General features: G+C 38.3%; 1 protein-coding gene across 1 annotated transcript; it reads right to left on the reverse strand.

Moving 5' to 3' along the window:
* Positions 1–3091: 3091 nt before the first annotated feature.
* Positions 3092–7292, reverse strand: LOC146471298 (T-box transcription factor T homolog 1-like). Its single transcript, XM_085121085.1, has 7 exons — positions 7072–7292; positions 6729–6993; positions 6278–6418; positions 6098–6159; positions 5927–5985; positions 5181–5345; positions 3092–3393 (listed from the first exon to the last, which is right to left on the reverse strand). The coding sequence occupies exons 1-7, from the start codon at positions 7290–7292 to the stop codon at positions 3092–3094; spliced, it is 1215 nt and encodes a 404-aa protein (XP_084977211.1).
* Between the last annotated feature and the right edge of the window lie 4741 nt (positions 7293–12033).

Here is a 12033-nt window from a genome sequence, read left to right on the forward strand (position 1 = left end):
CTCCCCCCTCCCTGTGGTGTTGTTCATGATTATCCTGTACAAGGTGATATTTACTCCTTAGATGAAGTACTAACACGTGGCTATTCAAATAAAAGAGTGACTGGGCAGTACTTTCGATGGTATTGTCCTGAACGTTTCTGGAAACAGTCGAAACGCTGCAGGATTATTTCATTGATTTGTACGTTTTAGGGGGGGGGGGGGGGGGTTCGAGAGAGAATTAAGTGATCAATCGAAAGTCGCTCCGTTTAGTGGACGCCGGCTTGTATACGTTGAGCAAGGCTCTGAAAAAGCCTTTAGCAACCGAACAAAGCGGACGGACGGGGGCAAAGAATATTAAACTAGACTTTCATACGGGGTATGCTGAACTCAGGAGAATGTGAATTGAAGCATTTGTTTAACAGAGTAAAGGCGTATTTAACTTTATAGTGCAATGCTAGACTGAATTATTCACGCTTAGTTCAGGATTTTTCACAATGCTCCTCGAAATTAAAGAATGTGTACTAACATAGTTCACCGCCTTGGCCTTAATTTTTTATGCATTCTCTATTTTTCTCAACCTCAATGTTGAAACTTTGTACGAAAGTCAAAAACTAACAAGCTTTTTAGTTCATAAGTCTTATCAAGTGGTAGGATTGGTTGGGAGATCTTTTCAATATTTTCCTTTATTTTTCATCTAAATTACCCGTGTTTAGAAAAGAGTTTTAAGTTTAGCGAGATTTAGCCGCTTAACACTTTCAACAGAACTTTGAATTGAATCGTGTAACGGTGTTTCAATTTTTGAATGTTCATGAAATCGTAGAATGCGACCAGTCAAATGAAAGCCGAGATGCATACTTTTGTGTAGTTCTTTTCGCCATAAGTTGAATTTTTACGAAAATTTGCTGAAATTGCTTCTGGAATGCCGCGGCAAGGCGGGTACCGATCAACAATAACAACACAATAGCTAAGCCGCATCGATTTCAGTTAAATTATCATATCAAAGAAGCAAGCGTTTGTAATATGGAGGTTCAATAAGCTCGGTGATTAACAGAAAGCAGTAAATAACATAGCACTGGGCTTATTAACCCTTCATTATCATAACAGAGGACGGAGAAAGTAATATAGTTTAGCAAGTTTCGGCAAACAAAGCTGCCCACAATCATAGGCTGATTAAAGAAAGAATTTTATGATCAAAGTGCCGAAAACACGTCCTCGAAGTTGAGCACTTTTCGCACTCCCTTTCTCCTTCAAACACTTGCAGTTGGTACCAGGCGCTATCAGAATATGTGGTTGGTAAATGTTTTAATTAATTCTGGGTGTTTCTAGAGAGTACTTTGCTCGAAACTGCGATGCTCAAATCGTTTTGGAGATTGAAGCGTTCTTTATTAATCTTCGCCAATCTTGACTTTCTATTGTGGCCCAAATTTACACCTCAGTGTTAAAAACAAAGGTCATATTAATTGAATATGCGTTTGAAACGTTGCCGGCATGTGGCTAAGCAGTGCCGACTTCAAAAGCCAGGAAAAATATAATCAAAACAAAAACAATGTCATCGGTGAAACTGGCGTCCCCTACATGGGCTTACACACGTTATCAAATGAACACAACATACAGACATTTCATCTTCCATGTTTTTACTTTTCTCTTATCTAGGAAGAAAACATCACAGACAGTTTCAAAAATCGAGGAGAAAAGATAACATAGTGCCAATTTTCGTCGACACGTCGATGATGTTGTGTTTTTGAATAACAACCTAGTGTGAAGGAGTGATAAACTCTGTGTTGTTTTTCTTTCTCGGGGGTCTTCACTAGGACACGAAGTTTGCCTTCCGACCGTGCTCTCACGAAGACCGTTTTATCCTTGTTTCACGCCATTCACCTCCTCTCTTTATTAAAACAACACCGATTGTAATTTTTAAGTGGCGTGGAAAATTGGTCACCCGTTTCGAAATAATCTCCTTTCAGATATAGGCGTTAACTTTGTTTACGATGCCGCGCAATTGGCTTCAATTCACCTGTTCTCTAGAAAACTTTTTCGAGTTCAATTAACAAAATTAGCATTCTGATAGTCTTGAACCGGAAACTCATCTTCATATTGGACAGACAAGTTTCACAGCCTGCGTTCTTTCAGAACAAAATAAGAACGGCGTTTAGAGTTCCCTCTTTGACTTATTTTATTCAAGCACTTTGAAGAAATTTATTTTACAGCAGTAGTCAGCCTTAAACCCCTTTTCATTCCGCGGATTGAAATATCCCACTTGTCAATAGCTCATCACTACATTCGGTGGTTCACTCAAGCGTGAACAAGGTCCGTCGTTGCTTATTTTCATGCAAAACCACAATCGCCTCTGTACAAATAGTATTTACAAGTTCTAATCGTGAAATGTTTTCATTCTAATAATTAAAATCATCTTTAATAAATATCTCTCTTACTTGATTTTACCAGCTATATTCCTCTTAAATCAATATCTCTTTCAGTTTATGTACATATCCTTATAAACGTTTAAAAACTTCCGCTCTTGATTCTGTTTGGACATTTAACCTGGTAGTCTGGCCAAACAAAACTCAATTAAATAAATACGCAAGGAGATTTTTGACTGGAACCACAAAGAATTTAGTTAAAGGCGCCGGGTGAAGTTCATATACGATGAACTTAGTTGAAACGATTCTTAACTAATTTTCGTTTTTTAGCAAATCCAGAAAACATATCGAATAATTTAAGAACATGATTAAAATAATCCTTGGTGATTCCAATTAAAAAAGGCCAAATTTGAAGACTTTGTTTTGCTTATTGAGATTTCCTGTATTAAAGGGAGACATGTTCACCCTAAAATCCTCAAGCAAACAGCTCTCTTCCATTAGAACAGCTTATAAAACAATATAAATTTTCTTGGGGTGAGAAATCTTCCAGTTGTCGGGCAGCATTTTGTTTTCAGAGATTTTACCATGGTTATTTGGAATCGAAACGCATTCAGCCCTACTCCTTTTTCTTTAACACAATTCTTGTAGTCTTTTCTTATACAGTTTCTTTTTCCCAGTGCCTAAAATTGTTCAGCTAATTTGTCTTTAAACGGTGGCGATGCTTGTGAAAAGAAAACTCGTCCTTACAAAATTCAGGCTTGACCCAGCGTGTTCCATGTTGGATGAAGCGAGATCCCTGGCGCTTGAATACACTTAGTTCTATCGTTCTCTTTGTGCGCCAAGTCCATGTCGATACTTGGTCTCGAGGAAGAGCTGTAAGAAGAATTAGTCATGAACGGACTCAAACCGGGGTGAAGCTGATGTGGACCGGCAGGCGTGTGGTGAGAATGCGGAGCTAAGGATGCAGTTGGCATGGAGATATTGTCCAGCGCGGAAGGACCAGGTAAAAGAAGTTGATTTGATTCACTTGGGAAGTACTGTGGCGCGTGTCCCACTAAAAAATACAAGAGAAGATACGAGAATTAACTTCAAAGAAGCAGAAAAACGGGTTTAAAATCACAGCAGTGCGGACCGAACTTTCAAAAACACCTTAAAGTGGGGCACCAGCTACATCCACTGTTTAACCCACAAGTATGGAGTTTATGAAGTGTATTGAGGATGGGCGTGTGTAAAAAGATTTATTTGAAACGACTTTGAAATGTTGAATTGTTTAAATTTCTTGAAGAATAAGTGAAAAGTTGAACGATCAATGTCTGTAAAAAAATTAAACGAAAACTGAAAAACTGAATGGTTAGTTGGAACTATTCAACTCAAAGTGCCGACTGTTTAATTTCGACGCCACAAACACCGTCTCGAAGGCACCTCTATTTGCGTCACGTTTTTTCAATAGATTCCCACTTTGCGTAGACGGTTATCCTGGAAAGGGTCTCCTCTTTTTGTTTGAAAGTAAAGGAATAAAGAGACGCCATTTTAGCGTGTCCCTTATGACAAGATTATCATCCGTTGCTAGAGGTTACAGAGCGAACCAAAAGCAATTTTCAATTCACGGTTTCAAAGGATGCCGTTTAAACCATTTCTGGCATTCAAGTAAAGGAAAATCCGCAACTTTGCGTTGTTTTCTTCGCGTGCAATAAACTCTTTACCGCAGTTGTTGCCATTTTGTTTTTCAAAGGCGGTTTCACAAACACAAAACTCAAATTTTGCAGAACGTGAAAATCTTTTGTTTGGCGGTGCTCGTGCCAAGTTGTCAATTCTCTTTTCATAAAAGAACTGCTTTGAAAAAATAAGCTTCGAGGTGAAACCTTTTGTAAAGGGAGCACTCGGCTAAGAACGATCAAAGTCAAGGGTTGTTCCTCAAGTTTCTGGTAATGATAAGAAAATATAACAATTTTCAGGCCTTTGGGGAGGTTTGTTTAAGTCGCTGTGGACGCCTTTGATAGCTAACAAGGACTTTAGAAGTTCTCTCCGCGCCATTTGGTCGATTGACCCATTGTGTGTCGTGTCTGAGTGTATTCTTCTCTCAACAATATGAGAAGGCAGCTGCACAAACCGCGCAACATACAAAGCTTCAAAAAAAGATTTCAATAAAAAATATTCGTTTCGAGTGCCAAACGGATACTACGTTCGAGTTAAAAACCGAATATTTTAATCTCACTGTTCCGAGAGCACGCCTTGTACAAAGAATGCTTGTAATCAGAGGTCTTTTGTTTCGGCACTTTTTATCTAAAAAAGTGAGTTTTGTCTTACTCTCTTCTTGCGGGATGAGCTAAATTTTTATTAAACGTTCTTCTTATGAGGCTTTACCTGGTGATTATTACAGTCATCCATTTTTTTCAAGGTTAAATGCTTTAACAAAAAGTGAATCACATTTCTTTATTTGCATAGAGCTGTTGACGTCCAGGAAAAAAAATGACAGGAATAAAATTCCCGTCAAGAATTACTCGCAAAATTGACACAAAATTTACTTTGGCTAAGTGTATATCCGCTTTTGAGCATTCCGTCAGAAACTGCCTTGTCGATTAAAATTCTTCCGAGTTACAAGGATAGAGAGAAAAGTAATAACGTCGTTTCTGTTAGGTTCTAACCATGAGCTATGCAAGTTGGTTTTTTAGGTTTTATTCCGCTGGATGAAGCGCTAACGTGCGACCAGTTAAAAAAAACTGATGTCTAGGCTGAGATACTTTCTCGTGATGCTGTTGAGTTGTCTATTTTCTCTAAGGCGGGGGTTTAGAAAAAACTGTTGAAATTTTCCTTAGGGTAAAGAGTTAAGAAAGTAATTACCTTGTGTTGGTAAATCTGCTCGCTTGTGGTAAGGATTAGGATACGGAGAGGGGCGATGACTTCTGATTCCTAAACGGTCGTATGGCGAGGAAGGAATGTGTGCGTATGGTCTCGCATGATGGTGATGCTGGTACACAGGTGAAGGGGCAGCGCAGAACCATCCATCTGGAAAAGAAAAGAAAATATATAAACGCATTGATCAACAAATCGGAAACTTTCTATAACGTACAAGATCTAAAACACAAAAAATCGCGTTCGAGGTGAAAATGTATGCGAGATAGCGCGCGTAGCGTGAAAAATGTGTGAACAAAAATGAACCTTATTTCTCACTTCTTCGGGCTTCTTGGTCGCAACAAAGAACTCTAAAGTAACATGCACACTCCTTCCCTTAGGGAAAAGTCGAACTTTAGTGCTACAATTTTGTACGCGGATTGATAGCATAGGTGCGAACTGCGAACGTAAAATTTAACCAAGTGACAACTTCTCTACGATGCTAAATCGAACATTCAAGTGTCGACTGCTCTAAGAATTTCTCGTCTGAAAACCGCGGGCATTAATAATTTTCGACAATTTGCTGACACGCGCACTTAAGCGCAAACTGCAAAGCGACGCTCTAATCGGAGGGCACAGTTTGAAAGTGCCCTCAAAAAGCAACACACAACATACGATTGACCAAGTTTCAAGTGTGCAATTCACAAACATCTCTTAAGATAACAAATCAATTTGTTGTGAAATAACAAACTCACATTGCGAATACGCGGAGTGCGATTCCACTGCCTGCTCAAGCGCCTCTTTCTGTTCTTGCCTAGGGTGGGAAATATTTAAACTTTAGTTAAGGGGTCAAGGAAATAATCAGCTGTTTGCTCCACTTAAACGGCCTACTTTCAAATCAAACTGGCGCACGGTTTTCAACCCACCTTTCCTTAGCGTCCAGGAAAGCTTTTGCGAATGGATTATATTTTATCTTCAAACTGGTAATCTGGCGAAAGATAAGAAAAGAAAGCAATTGTTTTTAGATTTATTAGATTTCCTAGGATACTATTGAAAGAAAGACCTCAAACTGCGAAAGCAAATTTTCAATTTAAAGCCGATTGTACCTCTTCGTTTTGATAAGCCGTCACCGCAATAAATTGCGTTTCTGGAAACGAGTGAGATACGACAGTCCTGTTACTTTCTGGAGCACCAACTCGGATGATGTGAATTCTTGGCTCGTACTTGTGCAAGGAATTCAGCATAATCTGTTAAAGAAAAAGAACACTGCCATTTAATAATTATCTGTTTTTGTACCATCAAAAATATCGTTTATGAAAAGGCGAGTGATACTTAAATTCACGTGTTTCATTCAGGAGTTAATTTCTTTGTGAGCAATATTAAACACTAACAATCAACTACCTGGACATTATTAGATTTTACCCCGAGCAAACTGGCGGAATAAAGAAATGAATTTTCTTTTAGTGCATGATTAGTTTACCTGATTAACGAAGTATTTTTTTTCCCTTTCATATTGGACAAAATAAAACGTATTTGATAAAAGCAAAATTCGCTTGCCTGTCCATTGCCATTTTGTTTGTTGGTAAGCTTGACTTTTGAGAACACCACCGGTTGTTTCATCCAGTGCGCTCCAAAATTCGGGGAATCGGGATGAATGTAAACGCAGCTCGGAGTTGGAGGCTCTGGTTTTCCACCCGAGACCCATTCTCCATTCACGTACTTCCATCTATGACCATCAACCGATACAAAATCAAGCAGGAATGAGTACATTGCCTTGGGCTCCAAACCAGACACATTGATCTTGAGCACGGGAAACATCCGTCTGAAAATAGAAACACAAAAATTTCATTCCCTTCGCTCAGACTGATTTTCCACTGATTTTAGATTTTGGCTTGCTCACCTTCCGTTTTTAGTGACGATCATCTCGTTAGTCAGTGACTTGAATCGCCGCCACAAATCCGCTTCGTCCAGGGTAATCTTGACATTCGTATCTTCGCTGGTTTCGTCCGTATTTGCGCTCTCTGTCTCTCTTGGTCTTTCAGTAGACATTGTATTCTCAGCGGCCTGTAAGATATGGTTCACGGTAAACGATGTGGGTTGCTTCTTCTCGTCCGTGTGCATAGCGTGTGCTGCCTCGTTGTTCTTTTGCTCGAAATGACCACAGTACTGCGCAGCGCGAGGTACTAATAAACTATCACAGGAACAGATGATCGAGCCGAAATGAAATTATTACTCCGTCGATCCAAGCAGCTTCCTAATTAGCCGTCAATGAATAAAAGTCACACCTCGTTCCGATATGTCAGAGAAGTAATTAACCATAGATATTTAAATTTTGGAGCGTGGACCAATCGGCGGCCGCGAACGACGAAAAGTAATTGAAATGCACAAGTTAGGAAATTTAGCAATAAACATTGGCAGAATGAGTTTGACGGAGTGCAAAGAGGCCGGCCAATCACGTCAATGCTCAATAAACTCTTCTTTGCTTAGGGAATATTAATAATTATTGGACCGCTCTCAAAGTCAAACATACCGTACTTGGTGTGAAATAATAAGACAACGAAAATGACATTGCGCTGGAGTAGTTTAACCCCTAGATCAAATCACTAGATAAGGAAGAGTTCATAGCCCCGCGAGGCAAACACGAGCGAGTTTATTTTGCGTGTTTTGACTGTTTTGTTGAGAAAGCACTTTTAATGCAATTGTTGTTCTTTGTGGTTTCTCCGGCAGTTCCATAATTTATTATCGAGTCCTGCAATAACCTTAATTAAAGGCAATGCTTGAAGTACTTATATTATTAAACCCGACATTCTAACGCTGTGTTGGTAACGAGGTGCAATTCAGTGGTCGTGCTTTTCGGCACTAATCTGGTTTTTCCGTCATGGTACACAAGTGTCAATTGTAAAATGACTTTATGTGACGGTCGAGATGGACGTCTAAGTAAAGGTTTGTGACCCCTATTGAAGTGACGATGTTTAACATGCGCGGCCCTAATTTTCACTCATTTATAAATGTCAATAACTTTGAGAAGCGTCTTTCGACACCGTTTCGAGGAGGCAATCTGTTTGAGAACAATCACCTTCTGGCCGTTTAATATGAGAAGCGAGAAAAGCTGTGAACCAAAGTGCACCGCCTCGAAGCAATAACGCGCTTTCCCTCTTCCCAAATAATGGCGGCTCGCTCTCTGAAGCGGCAAATTATAATTCCTAATCCACAATAGGCCACTTATATGGATCTCCGCTAGTTTTTGTGCATGGTAATTTTGACACAATGGGTTTATCTGGCCGTCTTGACAATGAAGGACGATTTGGCTGGCCCTCAGTTGAAGGAGAAAAAGCCGCCCACAAGCCCTCGACCGGTGTTTTATTCAAACGCAAGCGAGCCGATGACAACTGAAAGAGGCCGTCTTAATATAATTCACTACAATTATCAAAGACTCTTTAAAACCACGAAAAAAAAAAACTTCACAGATTCTATCTTCCACTGACACATAGATCACATTCTCTAGACTTGTCTTTGGAGAAATTGAATTTGTTTAAGATTACTGCCATAAATATGGCGACTTGTCACAAATATCGCACGACAGAACGAGTGAAAGTTGTCGTTAGCGTTCAAATTTTATCGGTTGTTTCCTAAGAACCCTTGCTTCGCTACTCTTCCGCTGGGATTAGCACCTTTAAACCACAGATATCCGAGGATTAAAAACGCGGACAGGTTACTTATTTTGAGCTGGTTATGCAAACATATACCACGATACAAAGAAAAACAGAAGGAGGCTGATACAAAAACAAGAATTCACAATCCACCCAATTAAATCTGTGCGTTCCACAAGGACCGTATCAATTACACGACATTGATCTCAAAAAGGAAGCTCTAAATTACGTGGTTTTTTTGGATCTATTGAATTGCAGAATCTCTTATTTGCCTCCCACAAATTGAAAATGGTTCACTTACCACCAAATAAGATTTGTCGGAAACATCAAAGTGATGGCAGGAATTCACTTAAAATGACCAGCAAATTAAATCGGGACATAAAGCTACTTTTACGGTTTCACCCTGACATTTTTACCATCGCAAAAACAAAAACGACAGAAAAAAAAGAAAAGGTCTCGTTTGTTTCATTTTTCTGAGTGGCCTTTATGTATATTTGATATTATTGCATGTTGGTGAAATTGCTACTTGTAAAATGGCGCAAAAAAATATTCGCCGGCTGGAACGTTACACTTCACCACAAACAAACATAAGCCGGCCTGCAAGTTTGCTCGTAAGATAAGACAACTCACTGCAACTAGTTAGCCTCTATTTATTATTTTCTTACTTCTTTTGCAGACATACATAAGTTACGTTTAAGGATATCATGGGCCTGCTAAAATTTGGTTTAAGCTCCCCCCTGCGGGTGTTGGTTTCTCATGCCTTTTCGGACGTACCCTGCGAGCAGAGTCTCTCCGATCTTCCTAGATCTGCTCGCAGGGTATTTCGGAAGTAATATTTATAGCAAAATGGTGGTACTACGGTTAGAAAAAGGAATCTTAAAGGGTAAAAGTTTTAAATTGTTAGTTTCTTCATCGTCCTATATATTTTGTTTTAATTAGGTTTTGTTTTTCTCTGGAAAAAAATATGTTTCGTTAATTTCATTCAACTCTGTAGCAATTTACTAAAGCGGGTGTTTAATTGTCATTTTTTCGTGCATAGCAACTCGAGGGGCAATTTACACTCTTCAGTACAGAACATATTCTGTATATGAGAAGGAAACTGTTTATTTGAAAACTATATTGTTTTAACTCCAAAAATTTCGACCCTCCGTGAAGCCAAAGTTTCATTTCGTTCAACTGAATTTTCGGGATTGGTTTTATGATTTTTTTTTTAAAAGTTCGCATGAGTTTTTATATGAATGAAAGTTAAATGTTTAACCGTCATCTCATTTGGTGCAGCGTTTTTAATAATGTTGAAGTAGAAAGACTAAATACCGTGGTAAACATTTACAGAAAGCACCAACGTGTTATTCTTAGTGAATTACAACTTTTTTATTAATCTTTGCTTCAGTTTTTGCATTGAAAAGATTCAGTTCGCATCGGCCTTTTAACTTTTCCGTCTATGTAAAAAAATACAAATTTAATTATAAATTTTCGTACATTTCAATGGGTAAAAATTGTAAAAGAGCTCTAAACGTACCGCAGTAAAGCAATGCTCATCCGTTTTGGGATGTATGTACAATTTAGGGTTTTATCCACAGATTTAAAAGTTAAATCCCTCTCGTTTAGAAAGATAAACAGTAACATTGGAAAACTCCTTGGCAGCTTTCATTTTAGGATTTGTTGGAACAAATCTGGTACGACATCACAGTAAAATGAGTATCAATGGAAACTACTGCAAGCAGGTCTTTATTTACATTTTTACTCTCATTTTCCTCGCTTAAAATCAAAAGTTAGAGCCACCTTGTACAGTGGTATAATAAATAGGAACGCAGAAAAGTGCTGCATGGTCGACAGCTTTCATCTCATGATACGATAGTCATGAATACATTAGGATCTCATCCAAACGGCTCAAAAGTTAGAGCCATCTTGTACAGTATGTAATATAATAAACTTTAAGGCTTTTTATCCCCGGACTTAAAAGTTCGAATTTTCATTTTACATAAATGGAAGCTTCAATGTCTTACACCTGAATTAACGCAGGTTTCTTGCTCATTTAAGTAAAGCGAAATTGAAAATGCGGCTGGCGCCAGTGGACATCTGCAACCTTTTCCAACAAGTAAGGTCATAAATCTTCTAAATTGACGAAAAGGAAGTTAAAAAGAGATCTTTTAAAATGCTAAAACAAAGAAAGCAACAAAAACTAAAAAAAACCGGAATTTCCCGGCGCCGAATCGTCTATCCTTTGTTTCATAAGGCCGGAACATTATAGCCTTTCATAGAAAAAAACAAATTTTCATGTTTTCGAGCACAAGTCTTAAAACCCTGAAATAATGCAACAAACAATGATAAATTAGTTATGTTCAGTTCTCTAAGTCGTTTTCATTTTGAAGCCTTTTTATCACATTAACAACCTCCGAGGATTTTCCAGGGCAACAAATCGGCCTGAGAAGCAGTACACCACAAAAAGTGCTAATTAAAAAACGCCATTTTCTAATTTAATCTTACCCTTTAAAACAAACTTCTAGCAAAAGCGAGATATAGCCTCACGTAGGGGTTAATTTTGACCACCATACGGCAATGCCGCATGGGCTTCAGCGCTATTTACACAATGTCAAGTTCTTTATAAATGTTGTTTTAAGACGAATCAAAATTCACGTTTCGTTTCGAGCGTCTTGAGGAACAATACTCGTTTTAACGAGTGCGTTTTTGAAGAGGACATTGCCCATTTAAGAGGCTCCAGACGGTATTGAGAGCAAATTAAAACCGACGCTTTCGGAGAATAGGTCTCAGAAACAAGCGCTCGATAATGGCTTTAAATTATAGTGAGATTAATGTTTACCAGCGATAATTACCAAAAAGTCAAATAAACAATGCATCTCATTAAAAATATTTGATACGCTTAGAAGAACTGCTGAGAAGATAAGCTTTATTGTTACGACGATTTTTTTTTTCACTTGCTTTAAAGGAGACTTTTTCAAATTTGTAATCTCGATCTGCTTTTCTGACTCAATTTTTGTTAAGAAAGAAACAAAATATTGCTTAAAGGGACGTTTTCGTGTACCTTTTAATTTAAAGCCATTCAACCTCCGACAAAGAGGCAAACAATAAGCCACGTGCAAAGAACGTAACAATTAATAATCTTTTTCATATGAAAATATTCCAATTACGTTCTTTCAAAAGTACATAATTTCTTTTAAATCAATTTCTTCCAGAAGCACTTGTTTGGTCAG

This window comes from Pavona decussata, unplaced genomic scaffold (assembly GCF_977016875.1).
Source record: "Pavona decussata unplaced genomic scaffold, jaPavDecu1.1 SCAFFOLD_105, whole genome shotgun sequence".
Taxonomy (NCBI): domain Eukaryota; kingdom Metazoa; phylum Cnidaria; class Anthozoa; order Scleractinia; family Agariciidae; genus Pavona; species Pavona decussata.